Below are 18811 nucleotides of genomic sequence, written 5' to 3'. Positions count from 1 at the left end.
GCACACACACACTCACACACACACACACGCACGCACGCACGCACACACACATACACACACACACTCACACACACTCACATACACACACACACACACACACACACACACTCACACACACACACACACACACAACTGTTCTTGGGTATTTACACAATGTTTCTAAAAGTTTCTTTCTGACACACTTATGCCTCCACTGCCATGCGGTATTTTTAGTCACGACTTTGCAGTTTTCAGGATCTTTTAAGAAAATCCCGTTTTAGGCCGGGCACACACTGTGACCTGTCCACTGATGACATCTCAGACTGCAGGATTCAATCTCCCCTCATGCACGTCTGACGTAGGTGCTCTCACTGTACGACGGTCATCAGACCGATCCTAAATCTCAGGACCTGCTGCTCACATTCACTCACGATAATGGTCACTGGAATATAACGGTCACGTGTCCTGCCACTGAAACCATCGTGGTGAAAATGTTTTCAAGAGAAATGCGTGCGGCTTTTGGGCATATCTGCCCTCCTGTGCCCCTGAAACAGCAGCATGGTCGTTCTCGCCATGTTGGAGCTGTCAGATTTGTTTTGATGCCCATGAGCACACAGGACGGCAGATTTAGGGAAGATTCCTGATGATCCTGCAGCACTTCTTGAGGAATGGGAGGGGGGATAAAGAGATGAGAACTGAACATCCATTAGCCTTCTCGTTTTTGGCTTTGCGTTTTTGAGTGAGATTTTCTCACAAGAAGTCCTTGTTAAGGGCAGCTTGTTAAAGACGGCTCATAATAAGGTCTCACTCATAATAAGGTACGGATGTTATTAATTATTGCAGAACCTTCCAAACTAATCTGACAAAAATCTGCACCATGAATTAATGAATTATTCATGAAACTTCCCTGAACATCCTAGAAAAAAGAACTGATGCGCAGATGCAGTTCTGACATGCCAGAAATTCATCAGATCGTCTTCCCATCATCCGTCAGCTGGTCAGGTGGGCCTCGGGCATCTCTCCCCCTCACACTGCCTGTCTCAGGAGGGTAGAGCCTAGTGTTCAACGCAGCAGCAGAATCGGATTAAAAAGACGGTTGTTTAATGTTTTATTGTCAGAGACTCAATCGCAGCTCTCTCTGGGCGAATATCAAACTGAAGATCTGAGGCATGGCTCCGTGTTTCAGTCCCATTGTCCAATCGCTGGGCGGTATTCCTCTTTCCCTGATGAGGTCACCTTAGAACTCTGACTCCCGCTGAATGCTGGTCTAACTGAGCCAATCGGAGCCTCCGCTGTGGGTTTTCGGCTCTCTATCGCTGAGAAAAACATCTGGGGGCCGTGCACATCTGTGTGGATCTATGTGGCGTGAGCGAGGCTGTTATCTTCTACAGACATCCCCTGTCCTCAGCCCCAGAGCTCAGTGCCCCTTCTACAGCCCCTCGGTCACTGCGAACCCCACCTGTGACAGGTGTGTCCCCTTCTACAGCCCCTCGGTCACTGCGAACCCCACCTGTGACAGGTGTGTCCCCTTCTACAGCCCCTCTGTCACTGCGAACCCCACCTGTGACAGGTGTGTCCCCTTCTACAGCCCCTCTGTCACTGCGAACCCCACCTGTGACAGGTGTGTGCCCTTCTACAGCCCCTCTGTCACTGCGAACCCCACCTGTGACAGGTGTGTCCCCTTCTACAGCCCCCCTGTCACTGCGAACCCCACCTGTGACAGGTGTGTCCCCTTCTACAGCCCCTCTGTCACTGCGAACCCCACCTGTGACAGGTGTGTCCCCTTCTACAGCCCCTCTGTCACTGCGAACCCCACCTGTGACAGGTGTGTCCCCTTCTACAGCCCCTCTGTCACTGCGAACCCCACCTGTGACAGGTGTGTCCCCTTCTACAGCCCCTCTGTCACTGCGAACCCCACCTGTGACAGGTGTGTCCCCTTCTACAGCCCCTCTGTCACTGCGAACCCCACCTGTGACAGGTGTGTCCCCTTCTACAGCCCCTCTGTCACTGCGAACCCCACCTGTGACAGGTGTGTCCCCTTCTACAGCCCTATACACTTACTGAGCACTTTATTAGGAACAATTTTACTTTATTACACCTATTTATTCATGTGATTATCTAATCAGCCAATTGTGTGACAGCAATGCAACGCATACAATCATGTAGATACTTGAGCTTCAGTTAATGTTCACATCAACCATCACAATGGGAGAAAAATGTGACCTGAGTCATTTTGACCATGGAATGATTGTTGGTGGCAGACAGGGTAGGGTGGTTTGAGTATCTCAGAAAACTGCTGATCTCCTGGGATTTTAACGCACACTAGAGTTTGCAAAGAACGGTGCTAGAAAAGAGCAGCAGTTCTGCAGACAGAAACGCCTTGTTAATGAGAGTCGTCAGAGGAGAACAGCCAGACTGGTCAGTGATGACAAGAAGGTGACAGTAACACAAATTAACCACACATTACAACAGTGGTATGCAGAAGAGCATCTCTGAACACACAACGCATCATAACTCTTAAGTGGATAGGCTACAGCAGTAGAAGTCTGAAAAAATAAGTCTAATAAACACCTAATAAAGTGCTCGGTGAGCGTATGTTGCAGTATATTCCATTTCCATGAGGGTGGTGTCATTCACCTGCTGAGCCCCTCCCCATTGGAACTTTACTACCCTGCTACACGCCCCCCAGCCCCACCCCCTCTCCCTAGCCCCGCCCCCTCTCCCCATCCCCGCCCCCTCTCCCCGGCCCCGCCCCCTCTCCCCAGCTCCGCCCCTCTCCAGCTGACGGAGAGCCTTGAGCGGCTCCAGGAGGATTGTGGGTAGGACGTCCCCTCACAGCTCTGAGCGCTGGCCTCGCTGGAGGTGGCTCTTAGAGGTGGGCGGGGCTTCCTGTGTGACGGACGCCCGCGCTGCTGTGTGCAGCCGTGCCCGGCGCTCCGGTCGCCAGGGCGACGGCGTGTTCAGACCGAGGCGCGGGGGCGGAGTGTGGGCGTCACCCTGGGGAGCTGGGAGGTGACTCTGCAGCGTGACCACAGGGGCGTCTGCACTGAGCTCCACGGAGCCCCGCGCTGCCAGCCCGTCCGACTGCACCCCCCTCCCTGTGAGCTCAGTGAAGCCCCAGGAACATCCTGCTCAAGCTCTTCTCCTGGGGCGGGGGGAGCCCAGGCTGTCGCCGCCGGCAACGGCCCCCACCCCACCTCCAGGGACCTTTCCTTCTTCCCGGCTGGAGAGTGAGGGCCGATCACATGGCAGAGTGCTGCTCCCAGCCACAGGCTGATGCAGCTGCAGTCAGACCCCCAGGAGCAGCCTGGCTGCAGGCTTAAGGCCTCTTTCAGACGGCTTAGCCCTCAAAGCGCTGCTGCTCCGCCCCTGTACCCAGAGAGCCTGGTGATTGGCTGGGAGGTGGAGCCGCCCCTGCCCAGGCCCCGCCCCCTATGACACATCAGCACCAGCGCCGCGTTAAAGCGGGTTTCACGCTAGACGGCAAAGCAGATGTCATCACAGAGGAGGGGAGCACAGCGGTGTAATGGGATTCGGACAACAGAGAAGTCGATGGCTACGGCACACAGCGCTTTCCGCTGAAGTTTAAAATGATTTTACTTTTTACCGTTATATTCAACGGAATTCCAAACAGGATGTGACACAGCAAAACAATGGACGCGGAAAACAAAAACTTCATATTTAGCATTTCCCCCCCCCCCCCCCAACGTAGATAAAGAGCCATTCCAAACACAGCCCTCCTTTTCCTGCCCATGTTGGGAACTGCCCGTATTATAGAACAGTTATCGAGCAACATCACCATAGCCTTTATTTTTTGCCGTGCCGTCCTGCCCTTGGTCCCACTCCGTCCAGAAAGTGCAGTTCTGCGTCTGCCGTGATCCGTGTGAGCGCGGTGTCGGGGGAGTGCAGAACCAGACTCAGACACGCGGCTGAACCAGACACTCCAGCACAAGCACCTCCACTGATCCTCCTCCACTGGTCCTCCATCCTCCACTGGGATGTGTGCAGTGACAGTGTGTGTGTGTGTGTGTGTGTGTGTGTGTGTGTGTGTGTGTGTGCAGTGACAGTGTGTGAGTGTGTGTGTGTGTGTGTGTGTGTGTGTGTGTGTGTGTTGTGCAGTGACAGTGTGTGTGTGTGTGTGTGTGTGTGTGTGTGTGTGTGCAGTGACTGTGTGTGTGTGTGTGTGTGTGTGTGTGTGCAGTGACTGTGTGTGTGTGTGTGTGTGTGTGTGTGTGTGTGTGTGTGCAGTGACAGTGTGTGTGTGTGTGTGTGTGTGTGCAGTGACAGTGTGTGTGTGTGTGTGTGTGTGTGTGTGTGTGTGTTTGTGTGTGCAGTGACAGTGTGTGTGTGTGTGTGTGTGTGTGTGTGTGTGCAGTGGCAGTGTGTGTGTGTGTGTGTGTGTGCAGTGACAGTGTGTGTGTGTGTGTGTGTGTGTGCAGTGACAGTGTGTGTGTGTGTGTGTGTGTGTGTGTGTGTGTGTGTGTGTGTGTGTGTGTGTGTGTGTGTGCAGTGACAGTGTGTGTGTGTGTGTGTGTGTGTGTGTGTGTGTGTGTGTGCAGTGACTGTGTGTGTGTGTGTGTGTGTGCAGTGACTGTGTGTGTGTGTGTGTGTGTGTGTGTGTGTGTGTGTGTGTGTGCAGTGACAGTGTGTGTGTGTGTGTGTGTGTGTGTGTGTGTGTGTGTGTGTGTGCAGTGACAGTGTGTGTGTGTGTGTGTGTGTGTGTGTGTGTGCAGTGACAGTGTGTGTGTGCGTGTGTGTGTGTGCAGTGACAGTGTGTGTGTGTGTGTGTGTGTGTGTGTGTGTGTGTGTGTGTGCAGTGACAGTGTGTGTGTGTGTGTGTGTGTGTGTGTGTGTGTGTGCAGTGACAGTGACAGTGTGTGTGTGTGTGTGTGTGTGTGTGTGGGATGTGTGCAGTGACAGTGACAGTGTGTGAGTGTGTGTGTGCAGTGACAGTGTGTGTGTGTGTGTGTGTGTGTGTGTGTGTGTGTGTGTGTGTGTGCAGTGACAGTGTGTGTGTGTGTGTGTGTGTGTGTGTGTGTGTGTGTGTGTGTGTGTGTGTGGGATGTGTGCAGTGACAGTGACAGTGTGTGAGTGTGTGTGTGCAGTGACAGTGTGTGTGTGTGTGTGTGTGTGTGTGTGTGTGTGTGTGTGTGTGTGTGTGTGTGAGTGTGTGTGTGTGCAGTGACAGTGTGTTTTCTCTCTCCAGGTGTGCACACTGCTCAGGTCATGTACGGCTGTGAGTGGGATGATGAGACCAGGGCCACAGGAGGGTTTGATCAGCAGGGATACGACGGTGAAGACTTTGTTGCTTTAGACACAAAAACCTGGACGTACATTGCACCTCGGCCGCAGGGGGAGATCACTGCACGGAGGTGGAATAATGACGGAGCTCAGATTGAGAACATTAAGCAGTACCTGACCCAGCAGTGTGTTGAATGGCTGAAGAAGTACGTGAGCTACGGGAAGAGCACTCTGGAGAGGAGAGGTACAGCAGCACTGAGAGCAGAACTCTACTGCTCACCAGCCTGTTAAACTCTACTGCTCACCAGCATGTTAAACTCTACTGCTCCCCAACATGTTAAACTCTACTGCTCCCCAGCATGTTAAACTCTACTGCTCACCAGTCATGTTAAACTCTACTGCTCCCCAGTCATGTTAAACACTACTGCTCCCCAACATGTTAAACTCTACTGCTCACCAGCATGTTAAACTCTACTGCTCACCAGCATGTTAAACTCTACTGCTCACCAGCATGTTAAACTCTACTGCTCCCCAGCATGTTAAACTCTACTGCTCACCAGTCATGTTAAACTCTACTGCTCCCCAGCATGTTAAACTCTACTGCTCCCCAGCATGTTAAACTCTACTGCTCACCAGTCATGTTAAACTCTACTGCTCCCCAGTCATGTTAAACACTACTGCTCCCCAACATGTTAAACTCTACTGCTCACCAGCATGTTAAACTCTACTGCTCACCAGCATGTTAAACTCTACTGCTCACCAGCATGTTAAACTCTACTGCTCCCCAGCATGTTAAACTCTACTGCTCACCAGCATGTTAAACTCTACTGCTCCCCAGCATGTTAAACTCTACTGCTCCCCAGCATGTTAAACTCTACTGCTCACCAGTCATGTTAAACACTACTGCTCACCAGCATGTTAAACTCTACTGCTCACCGGCATTTTAAACTCTACTGCTCACCAGCATGTTAAACTCTACTGCTCACCAGCATGTTAAACTCTACTGCTCACCAGCATGTTAAACTCTACTGCTCACCAGCATGTTAAACTCTACTGCTCCCCAGCATGTTAAACTCTACTGCTCACCAGCATGTTAAACTCTACTGCTCACCAGTCATGTTAAACTCTACTGCTCCCCAACATGTTAAACTCTACTGCTCACCAGCATGTTAAACTCTACTGCTCACCAGCATGTTAAACTCTACTGCTCACCAGTCATGTTAAACTCTACTGCTCCCCAACATGTTAAACTCTACTGCTCACCAGCATGTTAAACTCTACTGCTCCCCAGCATGTTAAACTCTACTGCTCACCAGCATGTTAAACTCTACTGCTCACCAGTCATGTTAAACTCTACTGCTCCCCAACATGTTAAACTCTACTGCTCACCAGCATGTTAAACTCTACTGCTCACCAGCATGTTAAATTCTACTGCTCACCAGTCATGTTAAACTCTACTGCTCCCCAACATGTTAAACTCTACTGCTCACCAGCATGTTAAACTCTACTGCTCAGCAGCATGTTAAATTCTACTGCTCACCAGCATTTTAACTCTTATTGTCATTTTTTAAACTACACTGGAGAGAGAGAGAGAGAGAGAGAGAGAGAATAATTGAAATCTGTTTTGTTTCTGGTCCTTTGTGTAATACTGAGTTTTTTAACATTGGAAAAAATTACATTTGGTTAAGTAAATGATTGGGGGAAAAAAATTCTAATTCTGCTCTCTTTCATTTTGCTCTCATTTGTTTTCTCACTCCCCCCCTCCATCCCCCTCCCCCTCTTTCTCACACTGTGTGTCCTTTCTCTCTCTCTCTCTCTCTCAGTTCAGCCTGAGGTCTCTCTACTGCAGAAGGACACCTCCTCTCCTGTTACCTGTCATGTGACCGGATTCTACCCCCGTGCCGTCATGGTGACCTGGAAGAGAGACGGACAGGACCTGGATGTGGACGTAACGCTGGGGGAGACGGTGCCCAATGGGGACGGAACGTTCCAGACCAGGTCTCACCTGCGTGTGAAGCCTGAGGACTGGAAGAGGAACAGATACACCTGCACTGTGCAGCACAAGAGCCTGGAGGATGAGATCATTCTGCCTGTCACAGAGGAGAACATCAAGAGCAACAAAGACCCGGAGAGTGAGTGAGAGAGAGAGGGCAGAGAGTGAGAGTGAGTGAGAGAGAGAGAGAGAGAGAGGGGAATCGCACCAGTGATATCACAAACAGGAGGAACAGGGAGTTTTACAAACACACTGAGCCTCACTCTGTAGGACCTCTGTCTCACTACACTAACCACTGAGTCACTGAGGGGATTATTGGCAGTCAGGGGTGCCTCTGGATCTGTAATTCTGGAGCCCACTGCAAGTCAAATAGTATGGGGAGAATTGAGAGACAATTTGACGATTGAAGATGTCAGAAAAGCAGTATATTACCTCACATGTCTTTGTGTGTGTGTGTGTGTGTGCGTTTGCGTGTATGTGTGTGTGTACGTATGTGTTTGTGTGTGTGTACGTTTGCATGTATGTGTGTGTGTGCGTGTGTTTGCGTGTATGTGTGTGTGTGCGTGTGTGCATTTGCATTTTGTGTGTGTGTGCGTGTGCGTGTGTGTGTGTACAGGTGGCTCCATGGGCATCATCATTGGCTGTGTTCTGGGCGCTCTCCTCCTCATCATCGCCGTCATCGCTGTCTTCATCTGGAGGAAGAGAACCTCAGGTGAGAGTCACTGACAACAGAGATACTGACACACTGAGAGCAGACACAGACCCACTGATACAGTGAGCTACTGACACACTGAGACTAACAGGCACAGACCCACTGACACACTGAGCTACTGACATACTGAGGCTGAGTAACAGACACAGAACCACTGACACTGAGTAACAGACATTGACACTGACAAAGTGAGCTACTGACACACTGAGACTAACAGATAGACCTACTGACACATAGAGATACTGACCAAATGACACTGATTAACAGTCACTGACCCACTGACACACACAGCTACAGCTACTGACACATTGAGACTGAGTAACAGACACAGACCAACTGACACACAGAGATACTGACACCCTGAGACTAACAGACGCAGGCACACTGACACACTCTGAGAGACACCAGCGCAGTGACATAATAAAGCTGGCACACTGTTTAGTAGTTTTACAGACAGTCAGACACACTGTGTGTGTGTGTGTGTGTGTGTTTCTAACTCTGTGTGTCTCTGTTCCAGGCTACGGGAAGACTAGCAGTGAGTATTTATCTCATCCTTTATTCAACACTATCAATGTCATTATAATCCAGTACAGATACCCAGAGTTCAGACTGTAAATACTCCTGTTTGCAGTGTGTGATATGAGTCTTGAGTGTGTGATATGAGTGTGTGTGTGATATGAGTGAGTGTGTGATATGAGTGAGTGTGTGATATGAGCTGAGTGTGTGATATGAGTGAGTGTGTGATATGAGTGAGTGTGTGATATGAGTGAGTGTGTGATATGAGTGTGTGTGTGTGATATGAGTGAGTGTGTGATATGAGTGTGTGTGTGTGATATGAGTGTGTGTGTGTGATATGAGTGAGTGTGTGATATGAGTGAGTGTGTGATATGAGCTGTGTGTGTGATATGAGTGAGTGTGTGATATGAGTGAGTGTGTGATATGAGCTGTGTGTGTGATATGAGTCTGTGTGTGATATGAGTGAGTGTGTGATATGAGTCTGAGTGTGTGATATGAGTGAGTGTGTGATATGAGTGTGTGTGTGATATGAGTGAGTGTGTGATATGAGCTACACTGCTGAACTGGGGTTCTCACTCATTGCAGCCGCTGACACTGATTCTGCGAACTCTGACCAACCTGCAATAAAAGCCTAAGATCAGTGAAGACTAATGCACAGTAAGTCACTTTACTGTAGTACTGCCCTGTATAGAAATCTCTGTTACAGTAATCATTCTTATAAACACACAGTAAGTCACTTTACTGTAGTATTGCGCTGTATAGAAACCTCTCTCAGTAACTGTAATCACTTCTGAACACACAGTAAGTCACTTCCAAGAGGGCGCGCCGGCCAAGTTCAGCAGGAGAAATTGCCTCCCGCATGTGGAATGCGGGTGTAATCATGGCCGATTGCAGTCAGCTGCGTGGAGAGCTATTTAAGTCTCTTCCTGGCACTGCTCTGAGCTTTGGTGTTTCAGTTTGAGCCGGTACAGAGGTAGACCGAGGTAGACCGAGGTAGACCGAGGTAGACCGAGGTAGACCGAGGTAGACCTGTTGGAAGACTTAATTGCTTTTAGTCTTGAAAAGCATTCAGTTAGAAATTGGATAGAAGTATAGGGACCTATATTGTTTTTCTTTGGGTTGGTTATTGGGTTATCCTGCCATTACCTCTCCCCATCTGGATCTCTCCATTTCCCTAGGGGATACCACACTTGCGCCATCACCCAGTGCAAGGAACCTTGGCGTGGTGATGGACAGCAGACTGTTCCTTTCCGAGAACATTGCGGCGGTGACACGGTCATGCAGGTTCTTCCTATACAACATACGGAGAATCCGCCCCTTTCTCACCCCCTACTCGACCCAGCTCCTGGTCCAAGCGATGGTTCTGTCCCGCCTGGACTATTGCAATTCCCTCTTGGCTGGCCTCCCTGCGTCCGTCATCAGACCCCTCCAACTTATCCAGAATGCAGCAGCTCGTCTGGTCTTCAACCTTCCCAAATACTCACACGTCACCCCCCTGCTTACTTCCCTCCACTGGCTGCCTGTCATTGCTCACATCAAATTCAAAACATTGGTGCCACCTCACGCTCACGACTACTGTCTGTTCTGGCTCCACGGTGGTGGAACAAACTCCCCGTTGAGGTCAGAACTGTAGAATCTCTCCCCACCTTCAAGCGCAAACTCAAGACGCACCTCTTCAAGCAGCACCTCTCCCTGTCCCTCCCTACCTCCCTGTGAACCTTTCTGTGATTTACTTTTTTGTGTATCAGTGTTTTTAGTTTGGCTAGGTAAGCAGTGTTTGGCTAGTTAAGGGGTTTGGTCATACTTTTGCATTTGTTTGTTTATTTGTTTGTTTATAAAAATAAATAAAATAAAAATCAAATAGGCCCTGGTCCTTATCTTTGTTGTGCAGGTAGCAGTTGAAATTGTACTTCCCTCTAGGGTCTTTCAGCGCACTAATCCCTGGTTATGGGTATGCACTTTGTTGTATGTCGCTCTGGATAAGAGCGTCTGCCAAATGCCATTAATGTAATGTAATGTAATGGTTAGTTCCCGAGAACCTTCCCTATTTTTATTGCTTGGATCCACTTCTGTTTAGTGGAGCGAGTGGCAGAGTTTGGCGCTTAAGGTTTAGCCCTTTCGAGACTGCCGGTCAAAAATCCTGTTTCGTTTTTCCTAACCGTTATAGTCAGATTTTAGGTTAGCATATAGCCGGGGAGTTTGGTTCCCTTTTTTAGTTGTTTTCTCACACAAAACTCGGCCACTTCTTTGGGGATTTCGTGCTAGTTTGCACTTTCACGGTTTTGTTTCAGTGGGTAGTTTGCCAGGGAGTCTCTCCCATTTTCTGTTTTATATTCCTCGCCTATTTTAGTGGTTATCCAACTTACCATTGGTAACTTTGTGATCCCTTCCCAGTCGCTCTTGGTCTCCTGCCCCTGCTCCCTCACACCTGTATGTAACAAGGTTGAATGGTAAATATTTGTTTCTACAACAATAACAATAGAAATAGTTCTGGCTCCATCCCTGCAGGCCTGTAGCCCTGTAATAGACTGTGGATCCAGAGCAGCCATGGCTGCCATTTGTGGCAGCCATTTTGTGCTACAAGGCTCTGCTGATATCAGATGCAGGCTAGAGGTAGTAATTGCAGTCCATTACTGCAGCAGGTGGGCAGAGCTTTTTGGCTGACCTGTAGATCTTCTGCTAATACTGGATTAAGGGTCATTTAACACGAAAATTGAGTGCTCATGCTGTTCTCTTTCTTCATATTCTCTTAATTTTTCACTATGTACATATTGTATAGATGAGAGTGCTTGTGTTTAACTGTGTGTGTAATGCACTGAATAATGAGAATCAACTCCCAGCCCAAAACAGACAGGGACCCACAATAGAACTGAAGTACAGACCAGCAGGTGTCCATTTTAACACGACACAGCTCTGTTGTAATGTTCCATAATGAGGCAGGTAACATTCAGCAGGAGCCTCTACACAAATACTCATTTACTTGCAGATTAGACCACAACAAAACATTTTGTATTGGACCGCACAAATCATTCTCCACTGATTAATTGGTTTATCATTAAAATGTCTTGTTTAATATCAACTTCAAACTGCATTTCCATGTAACCCGGATGTAGCACAAAGCACATGATTTCTAACGGGCATTGTCGTATGTTTCCCTGTGTCGGGAAATTATATACATTTAAACGTTTTGGCTTCAGTAGATTCCTGTGATTCTAAGCCACCCTTAATTATCAGGCTAGATAAACGTGCTTAATTAGTCATTGATAAATGAGTAACAGTGGTTTTAACAGGTTGTACTGTCAGTATAAATGAGTAACAGTGGTTTTAACAGGGTGTACTGTCAGTATAGATGTTCACACAGTTTGCACAAGCTCTCATGTTTTTTGTTATTGTTCTGTTTTTAAATGTTTGAGTTGTTAATATGTTTAATCTGAAGGGGTTTTTAAATTGACAATTGAATTCTAGGTTTTAATATTTTTGGATGTAATTTGGTGGTGGGTAAGAAAATTTCAGATTCTGAAGTTCAGATGAGATTGAATCTGAATGAATTATCAATAATAATAGCTTATATCCATCCATCCATCCATCCATCCATCGTCACCCGCTTATCCGGAGTAGGGTTGCGGTGGCAGTAGGCTAAGCCGGGTATTCCAGGCGTTCCGGCTCAGCTCCCTCTTCACCACGACGGTCTGGTGCAATGCCCGCATTACTGCTGACGCTGCACCGATCCGCCTGTCGATCTCACACTCCCTTCTACCCTCACTCGTGAACAAGACCCTGAGATACTTGAACTCCTTCACTTGGGGCAATGACTCGTTCCCAACCCGGAGGGAGCAATCCACCACAAAATAATGTGGAATAATAATTTTTCCCAAGTTAAAAGGAAGTTCTTTCGATTCAAAGTCAGTATGATAGATCTTGATATTGTACCATTTGATTGTATGACAAAAAATAAACATGAAAAATCACAAGGTTAGCTTGATGAAATTGATTGACATTAACAAACATTGTTTAAGTTTTTACAAGTGTTTGTAAAATGACCTGATTAAGTAAAGGGGAGAAACTGTTTTAAAGTGTGCTTTTTACAAACAATAGTCAACCTACAGTTCAATTGAGGGTCAATGCGTTTGTTATCAGATCTGGGTTCAGTTTTGTTTTGGATTCAAATACTTTTCTGTCCTCTGTTGATCTTGCAAATGTATTAAAAATCTAAAACTGAAATCTAATTTATATAAGTAGTCCTTTATATAAGCCCTTTGGCAGCTATTACAGCTTCAAGTCTTCTTGGGCAAGACAAGCTTTGCACACCTGGATTTGGACAGTTTATCCCATTCTTCCTGGGAGATCCTCTCAAGGTTCGTCATATTGGATGGGAAGCTTTTATGAACTGCCATCTTCAGGTCTCCACAGGTGTTCTATGGGGTTTCTTAAGAGACCCTTGCAAACAGACTGCACTCAGTTGCATTGTAACTTTTACCACTCATATTGAGTGATTAAGTTGTTTCACCTGATTTTAATTTTATTTTAATGTTTTCCTCTCATTTTAATGTCTTGACCTATGATGTTATCGAGTTTAAATAAAGTATATAATGATAATAATAATAATAATAATAATAATTTCACCTCATTTTGAAAAATCTGCTTACATCAAAATAACTAACAGGAAAAATGACTGGAACACATTTTATGTCTTAATGTAGGCTGAAGAAGGAGGTTTGAGAATACATTAATGCATGACAAAATGAGTGTGTTATGTACGGTCAGAGATAGACCCAAGTGTAGACCAAGGGATAATCAGAAACGTGGTTTATTACAGTCCAGTCAAAGCCAGGAGATCCAATAAACAACAGTACCAAATCGGGTAGCCAAAAGAAGCCAAAACAGTTCAGGATCAAAAAACAAAAATCAGAAGTGTAGAGGTACAACAGGATAAGGCAGACGGGAAGTCGAATGTCAAAAACCAAGACTCAGAAAAACGACAAAACAAAAGAGCAAAGACAAACTCGAGGTCAGGCAAAGGGTGTCTAAGGAATCTCATACAAAACAGGCCGACTAGAAATCGCCAACTGCAATGACCAACGTCCTGACAAAGGTGGACGAGGGAAGGGGACAATCCAGGTGGGGCTCGGAGAGAGGTGGGCTAAACAAACAGACAACAGGTGGGAAACATAATGGGGTAATGATACAATAACGGGGAGATGAAAACGCGGACTGGATACACGTAACACACACGTAAAGCATACAGCTCCAGATTAGGGAGGAGACATTTGCATAGATTGAAGATGCAGTGATAGTAAGAGACAGATGCGAACACTTCACTGAAACTAAGCAAGTAATCAGGGATAGCATAGGAAGGCGGAGTTATAGAACAGCGTGAAAAGATAGGAGATTACGTTAGTGAGTTAGTTACGTGATTAATCTAAACTACCCAATTAAAGTGACTTAGTGTGTTAGTTAGAAAGACAGTAAGTGTATTAATCGGATTAGTACTGTGCAATATCTAAATTAGTAGTAGTTAGTAAGAATAGTGCTTTACAACATTTAACTACCGAGAGAAGTCAGATGTAAGAAATGCAAGGCTGGAAGAAATGTTTAAAACCCGGAAACTAGCGAAACCACCCGAATAGTGCAGCACACAGACAGGGGAGTGACTCGGGCTCAGAAACATTCAGACACAAACATAACAGAGGACCACGAATGCGAAACTGTAATGAGAACAATAACCAGATAATGTCGTGAAAAATTATAATTAACAAGAATAACAACGATAAACAATGATAAATTAACAGACAGATAACAGGAACATAACAAAGTGCATGACATACAGTGCGGTCCAAAAGTCTGAGACCACCAAAACAAATTAAAGTTACCTCAAAAAAAACTACAAGTACTGCACAATCCACAATCACCTGACCTCAACAAAAGCCAACATTCAGTAACATCACAAGATGCTTTTGGGAACATTGTCAAATAATGCTGTAATAACATGAATCATCAGGTTTTGCACAAATTTGTGGAGCCCATGCCAGCTCGAGTGTACCTTGCCATTAAAGGAAAAGGTAAAAAACCGAATACTAAGAAACCAAATACTAACTTTTCAATTCGTGTACATTTTTCAAAGATTCAATTTTTCACTGAAATCGTTATGCTGATGTCAGCTGATATGCTGATTTGGCTGAATGCCAAATAGACCCCACTGTATATACAGTACTGTGCAGAAGTTTTAGGCAGTTGTGAAAAAATGCTGTAAAGTAAGAAGGCTTTCAAAAATAGTTAATAGTTTATTTTTATCAATTAACAAAATGCAAAGTGAGTGAACAGAAGAAAAATCTAAATCAAATCAATATTGGGTGTGACCACCAAACCAGCATCAATTCTTCTAGGTACACTTGCACAAAGTCAGGGATTTTGTAGGCATATAGTCAGGTGTGTGATTAACCAATTATACCAAACAGGAGCTAATGATCATCAATTTAATATGTAGGTTGAAACACAATCATTAACTGAAACAGAAACTGCTGAGTAGGAGGGTTAAAACTGTGTGAGGAACAGCCAAACTCTGCTTCCAAGGTGAGGTTGCTGAAGACAGTTTAATGTCAGAAGTCATACACCATAACAAGACTGAGCACAGCAACAAGACACAAGGTAGTTATACTGCACCAACAAGGTCCCAGGTGGAAATTTCAAGGTAGACAGGGGTTTCCAGAAGAAGCACAAAGATACAGGCAATGTTGAGGACCGTAGACGCAGCGGTCGGCCAAGGAAACTTAGTGCAGCAGATGAAAGACACATCATGTTTACTTCCCTTCGCAATCGGAATATGTCCAACAGTGCCATGAGTTCAGAATTGGCAGAAACCAGTGGGACCCAGGTACACCCATCTACCATGCAGAGAAGTCACAGAGTCTGTCTGCGGTTACATGAAGAGACAGAAGCATTTGAGGCTGCCTAAATCCACAGCAGTGGCTAGTGGCTAGTTCTCCAAGATGTTTGGAACAACCTACATGACGAGTTCCTTCAAAAACTGTGTGCAAGTATAGCTAGAAGAATTGATACTGTTTTGAAGGCAGAGGGTGGTCACACCAAATATTGATTTGATTTAGATTTTTCTTCTGTTCATTCACTTCTTCTGAAGCGTGCCCTGCAGTAATGGGACTCAGGGCCTGGTTTTGGTTTGGTGGGGGGGGGGGGGGGTCAGGCACGTAGCGGACGCTGAGCGGGACTTTCCGGAGCAACGCTGACCTCGTGCCAATGAGTTACCACGGTTATATTATTACCACATCGCCTGATATGCCAATGCACTCGCATAGCCAAGCACACACACTCACTCGCATAACTATACACAAACATGCTCATAAACACACAGATATAACTACACACACACAAACATGCACATAAGCACACAGATATGACTATACACACACAAACACACAGATATGACTATACACACACAAACACACATTAACACACAGATATGAGTATACACACACATTAACACACAGATATGACTATACACACACATTAACACACAGATATGACTATACACACATAAACACACAGATATGACTATACACACACAAACACACAGACATGACTATACACAGATAAACACACAGATATGACTATACACACATAAACACACAGATAGGACTATACACACACAAACACACAGATATGACTATACAAACGCAAACACACAGATATGACTATACACACACAAACACACAGATATGACTATACACACACAAACACACATTAACACACAGATATGAGTATACACACACATTAACACACAGATATGACTATACACACACATTAACACACAGATATGACTATACACACATAAACACACAGATATGACTAAACACACAAACACACAGATATGACTATACACACACAAACACACATTAACACATAGATATAACTGCACACAAACACACATTCACACATTACAATTAATAACCTTGCATAACATTAAACATAAAAATGCCCACATCCAGTTAACAACACAGGCACACAGTAACAAATGCAGTGATCCCCTTAAACATGCATAATATGTCCATTGGCCTTTTCATTTATCAAAGAAACACAGGAATATACTAACACACAAGGAGTTCCTTTCCATGATGTACCCATAGGGGAATTTATGGGGTTCCAGCATTTAAGGGGTTTTCCCCTCTGACAGCAGAAATATTTAGAAATACCCCCTGAATAATGATATGGCCAGTTAAGGTGTGTCATGATAAGAAAGGTTTCTTTCTCTTCTAATGTTCCTGTTGCACAACCTGGCTCATCATCAGTTACAGTACATGGTAAAATGGCTGCATGTGCTGTTTCACCCTTTCATACCTACGGGCAAATTTAGACTCTCCAATCAGCCTAACATGCATGTCTTTGGACTGTGGGAGGAAACCGAGGTACCCGGAGGAAACCCACGCAGACACGGGGATAACATGCAAACTCCGCACAGAGAGGTCCCGGCCGACGGGGATTCGAACCCAGGACCTCCTTGCTGTGAGGCAGCAGTGCTACCCACTGCACCATCCGTGCCACCTAAATAAAAATATATTAGATAATATTGATTGACCCATGCCCCCTGGAAGCAAGATGCAGGAGATTGTTGGTGACGATCCTGATTTTTCTCAAGTGGTGAAAGGTGACAATGAAACCAGTGGTTCAAAGGGTTTTCGTTTCATTTATTGGAAACACTGACCCCACCCATTTCATGTTGTTGAGCTTTGGAATTTTCCTGCTGCTGCATTTCAAGGAGGGCAGACAGACTGATGCTAATCTCTATGTGCAAAAACAATGAATACATTTTAAAAATGTAATGTGAGAAAATTTTCAAAGCTGCAGTGTGTGGAAGAATTTAAGTCGATTGTAATTTATCACAGGGGCAGACATTTACAGTCATTATTATGTACAATTTGAATTAAAAACATAATGGTAAAATAATATAGAAATACACACATTGACCAGGGTGAAGGCAATAGGGAAGTAGCAATTATAATTATATAGGAGAGCCTGCACACCCAAACTCAATATAATTCTTTATTAGTATGAAACATTTCCACCCATAGCGGATCCTCATCAGGTCAAACTAAGAGCTATCTTCAGCGTGAAGAAGAACATTCACACACACACACACACACACACACACACACACACACACACACACACACACACACACACACACACACACACACACACACACAGAGTTATTCAATTTCATTTCATTTGTATAGTGCTTTATTCAACACAATAATGCCCCAAAGCAGCTTTACAAAGACCCCAGGCCTGAGACCCCCTCAGAGCAAGCCTAGGGCGACAGTGCCGAAGAATTTGTGGAGGAACTTCTTCAAAAATGTTCAATTTGGACTCATCTGACCACAGCACCTTCATACAATCATACTTTAAATGACCAAATGAGACCAAAATGGAATGTTTTGGTCAGATACAGCATAACATGTTTGGCATTGAAACAAAGGTGCATGAAAGGAGATACCCATGGATAAATTTGGTCCAGAGGACCACGGGCAATGGTTAAAATCAATGGTATAATGGACTCAGGATTTGGGCTGACAATCTGGTTGCCTCGACCACAAGGCTGAGACTTGGCTGTTGGTTGACTTTCCAGAATGACAATGATGCATGAATGAATCAATGGATGGATGGATGAATGGATGAATGGATGAATGGATGAATGCATGCATGCATGGATGGATGAATTAATGAATGGATGAATTAATGGATGGATGGATGAATGGATGAATGAATGCATGAATTAATTAATTAATTAATGCATGCATGAATGAATGGAGGGATGCATGAATGAATGGATAAATGGATGGATGGATGGATGGATGGATGGATGAATGGATGAATGGATGAAGCGACGCAGTCCCTCCCACTGTCTCTCACCTCTGTGAAAAGCCTCTGGTTCTCCAGCAGCAGGATCCGGGTCTCTTTCTGGCTGGAGGCAAACGGTGATTGGGTGATGTGGGTAGGGGGGGGCATGGAGGCCCTGTGGGGTTCCTTCCTGGCCGGAGTACAGGAAGAGGAAGTGGAGGAACAGGGTTGAGGGTCTTCCTCGTCATCGTTCACGATCACGATACTGTCCATCGGAAGGCCAAGCTTTCCCTGACGACAATACAATAGACATTCGTTAGCTATAAACACGTGGCTTAATTTGAAATGTACCCGCTATATATGTTGCTTTGTAATCAGATTTCAATTTTACTGCATCAAATTTTCGATTTCCGATTTCAACATAGACTACCTACAGTGGGAGCAATAATTATTTGATCCCCTGCTGATTTTGTTTGCCCACTTACAAAGAATGGAACTGTGTAGAATTTTCATCATAGGTA

The 18811-nt window shown here is 45.6% G+C and overlaps 2 protein-coding genes across 3 annotated transcripts in view; both read left to right on the top strand.

Moving 5' to 3' along the window:
* Positions 1–12662, top strand: part of LOC133136502 (patr class I histocompatibility antigen, A-108 alpha chain-like) — a 43955-nt gene extending 31293 nt beyond the window's left edge. The window contains exons 5-9 of one of the 2 annotated variants that reach the window (XM_061254047.1): positions 7044–7352; positions 7830–7925; positions 8443–8460; positions 9027–9098; positions 9620–12662. In XM_061254047.1, coding sequence (XP_061110031.1) covers positions 7044–7352; positions 7830–7925; positions 8443–8460; positions 9027–9076 — 473 coding nt within the window. In that variant the 3' untranslated portion in view covers positions 9077–9098; positions 9620–12662. Of the gene's footprint in view, positions 1–7043; positions 7354–7829; positions 7926–8442; positions 8461–9026; positions 9099–9619 lie in introns of both variants that reach the window. The other variant, XM_061254048.1, reaches the window with a different exon arrangement.
* LOC133136501 (patr class I histocompatibility antigen, A-108 alpha chain-like) overlaps positions 1–18811 on the top strand; it is a 137096-nt gene that overhangs the window by 95193 nt on the left and 23092 nt on the right. The gene's annotated exons all lie outside the window — the stretch shown is intronic.

This window comes from Conger conger, chromosome 9, assembly GCF_963514075.1.
Source record: "Conger conger chromosome 9, fConCon1.1, whole genome shotgun sequence".
Lineage (NCBI taxonomy): Eukaryota > Metazoa > Chordata > Actinopteri > Anguilliformes > Congridae > Conger > Conger conger.
The sequence above is the reverse complement of the archived record's forward strand: the minus strand, read 5'-3'. Positions and strand labels throughout refer to the sequence as shown.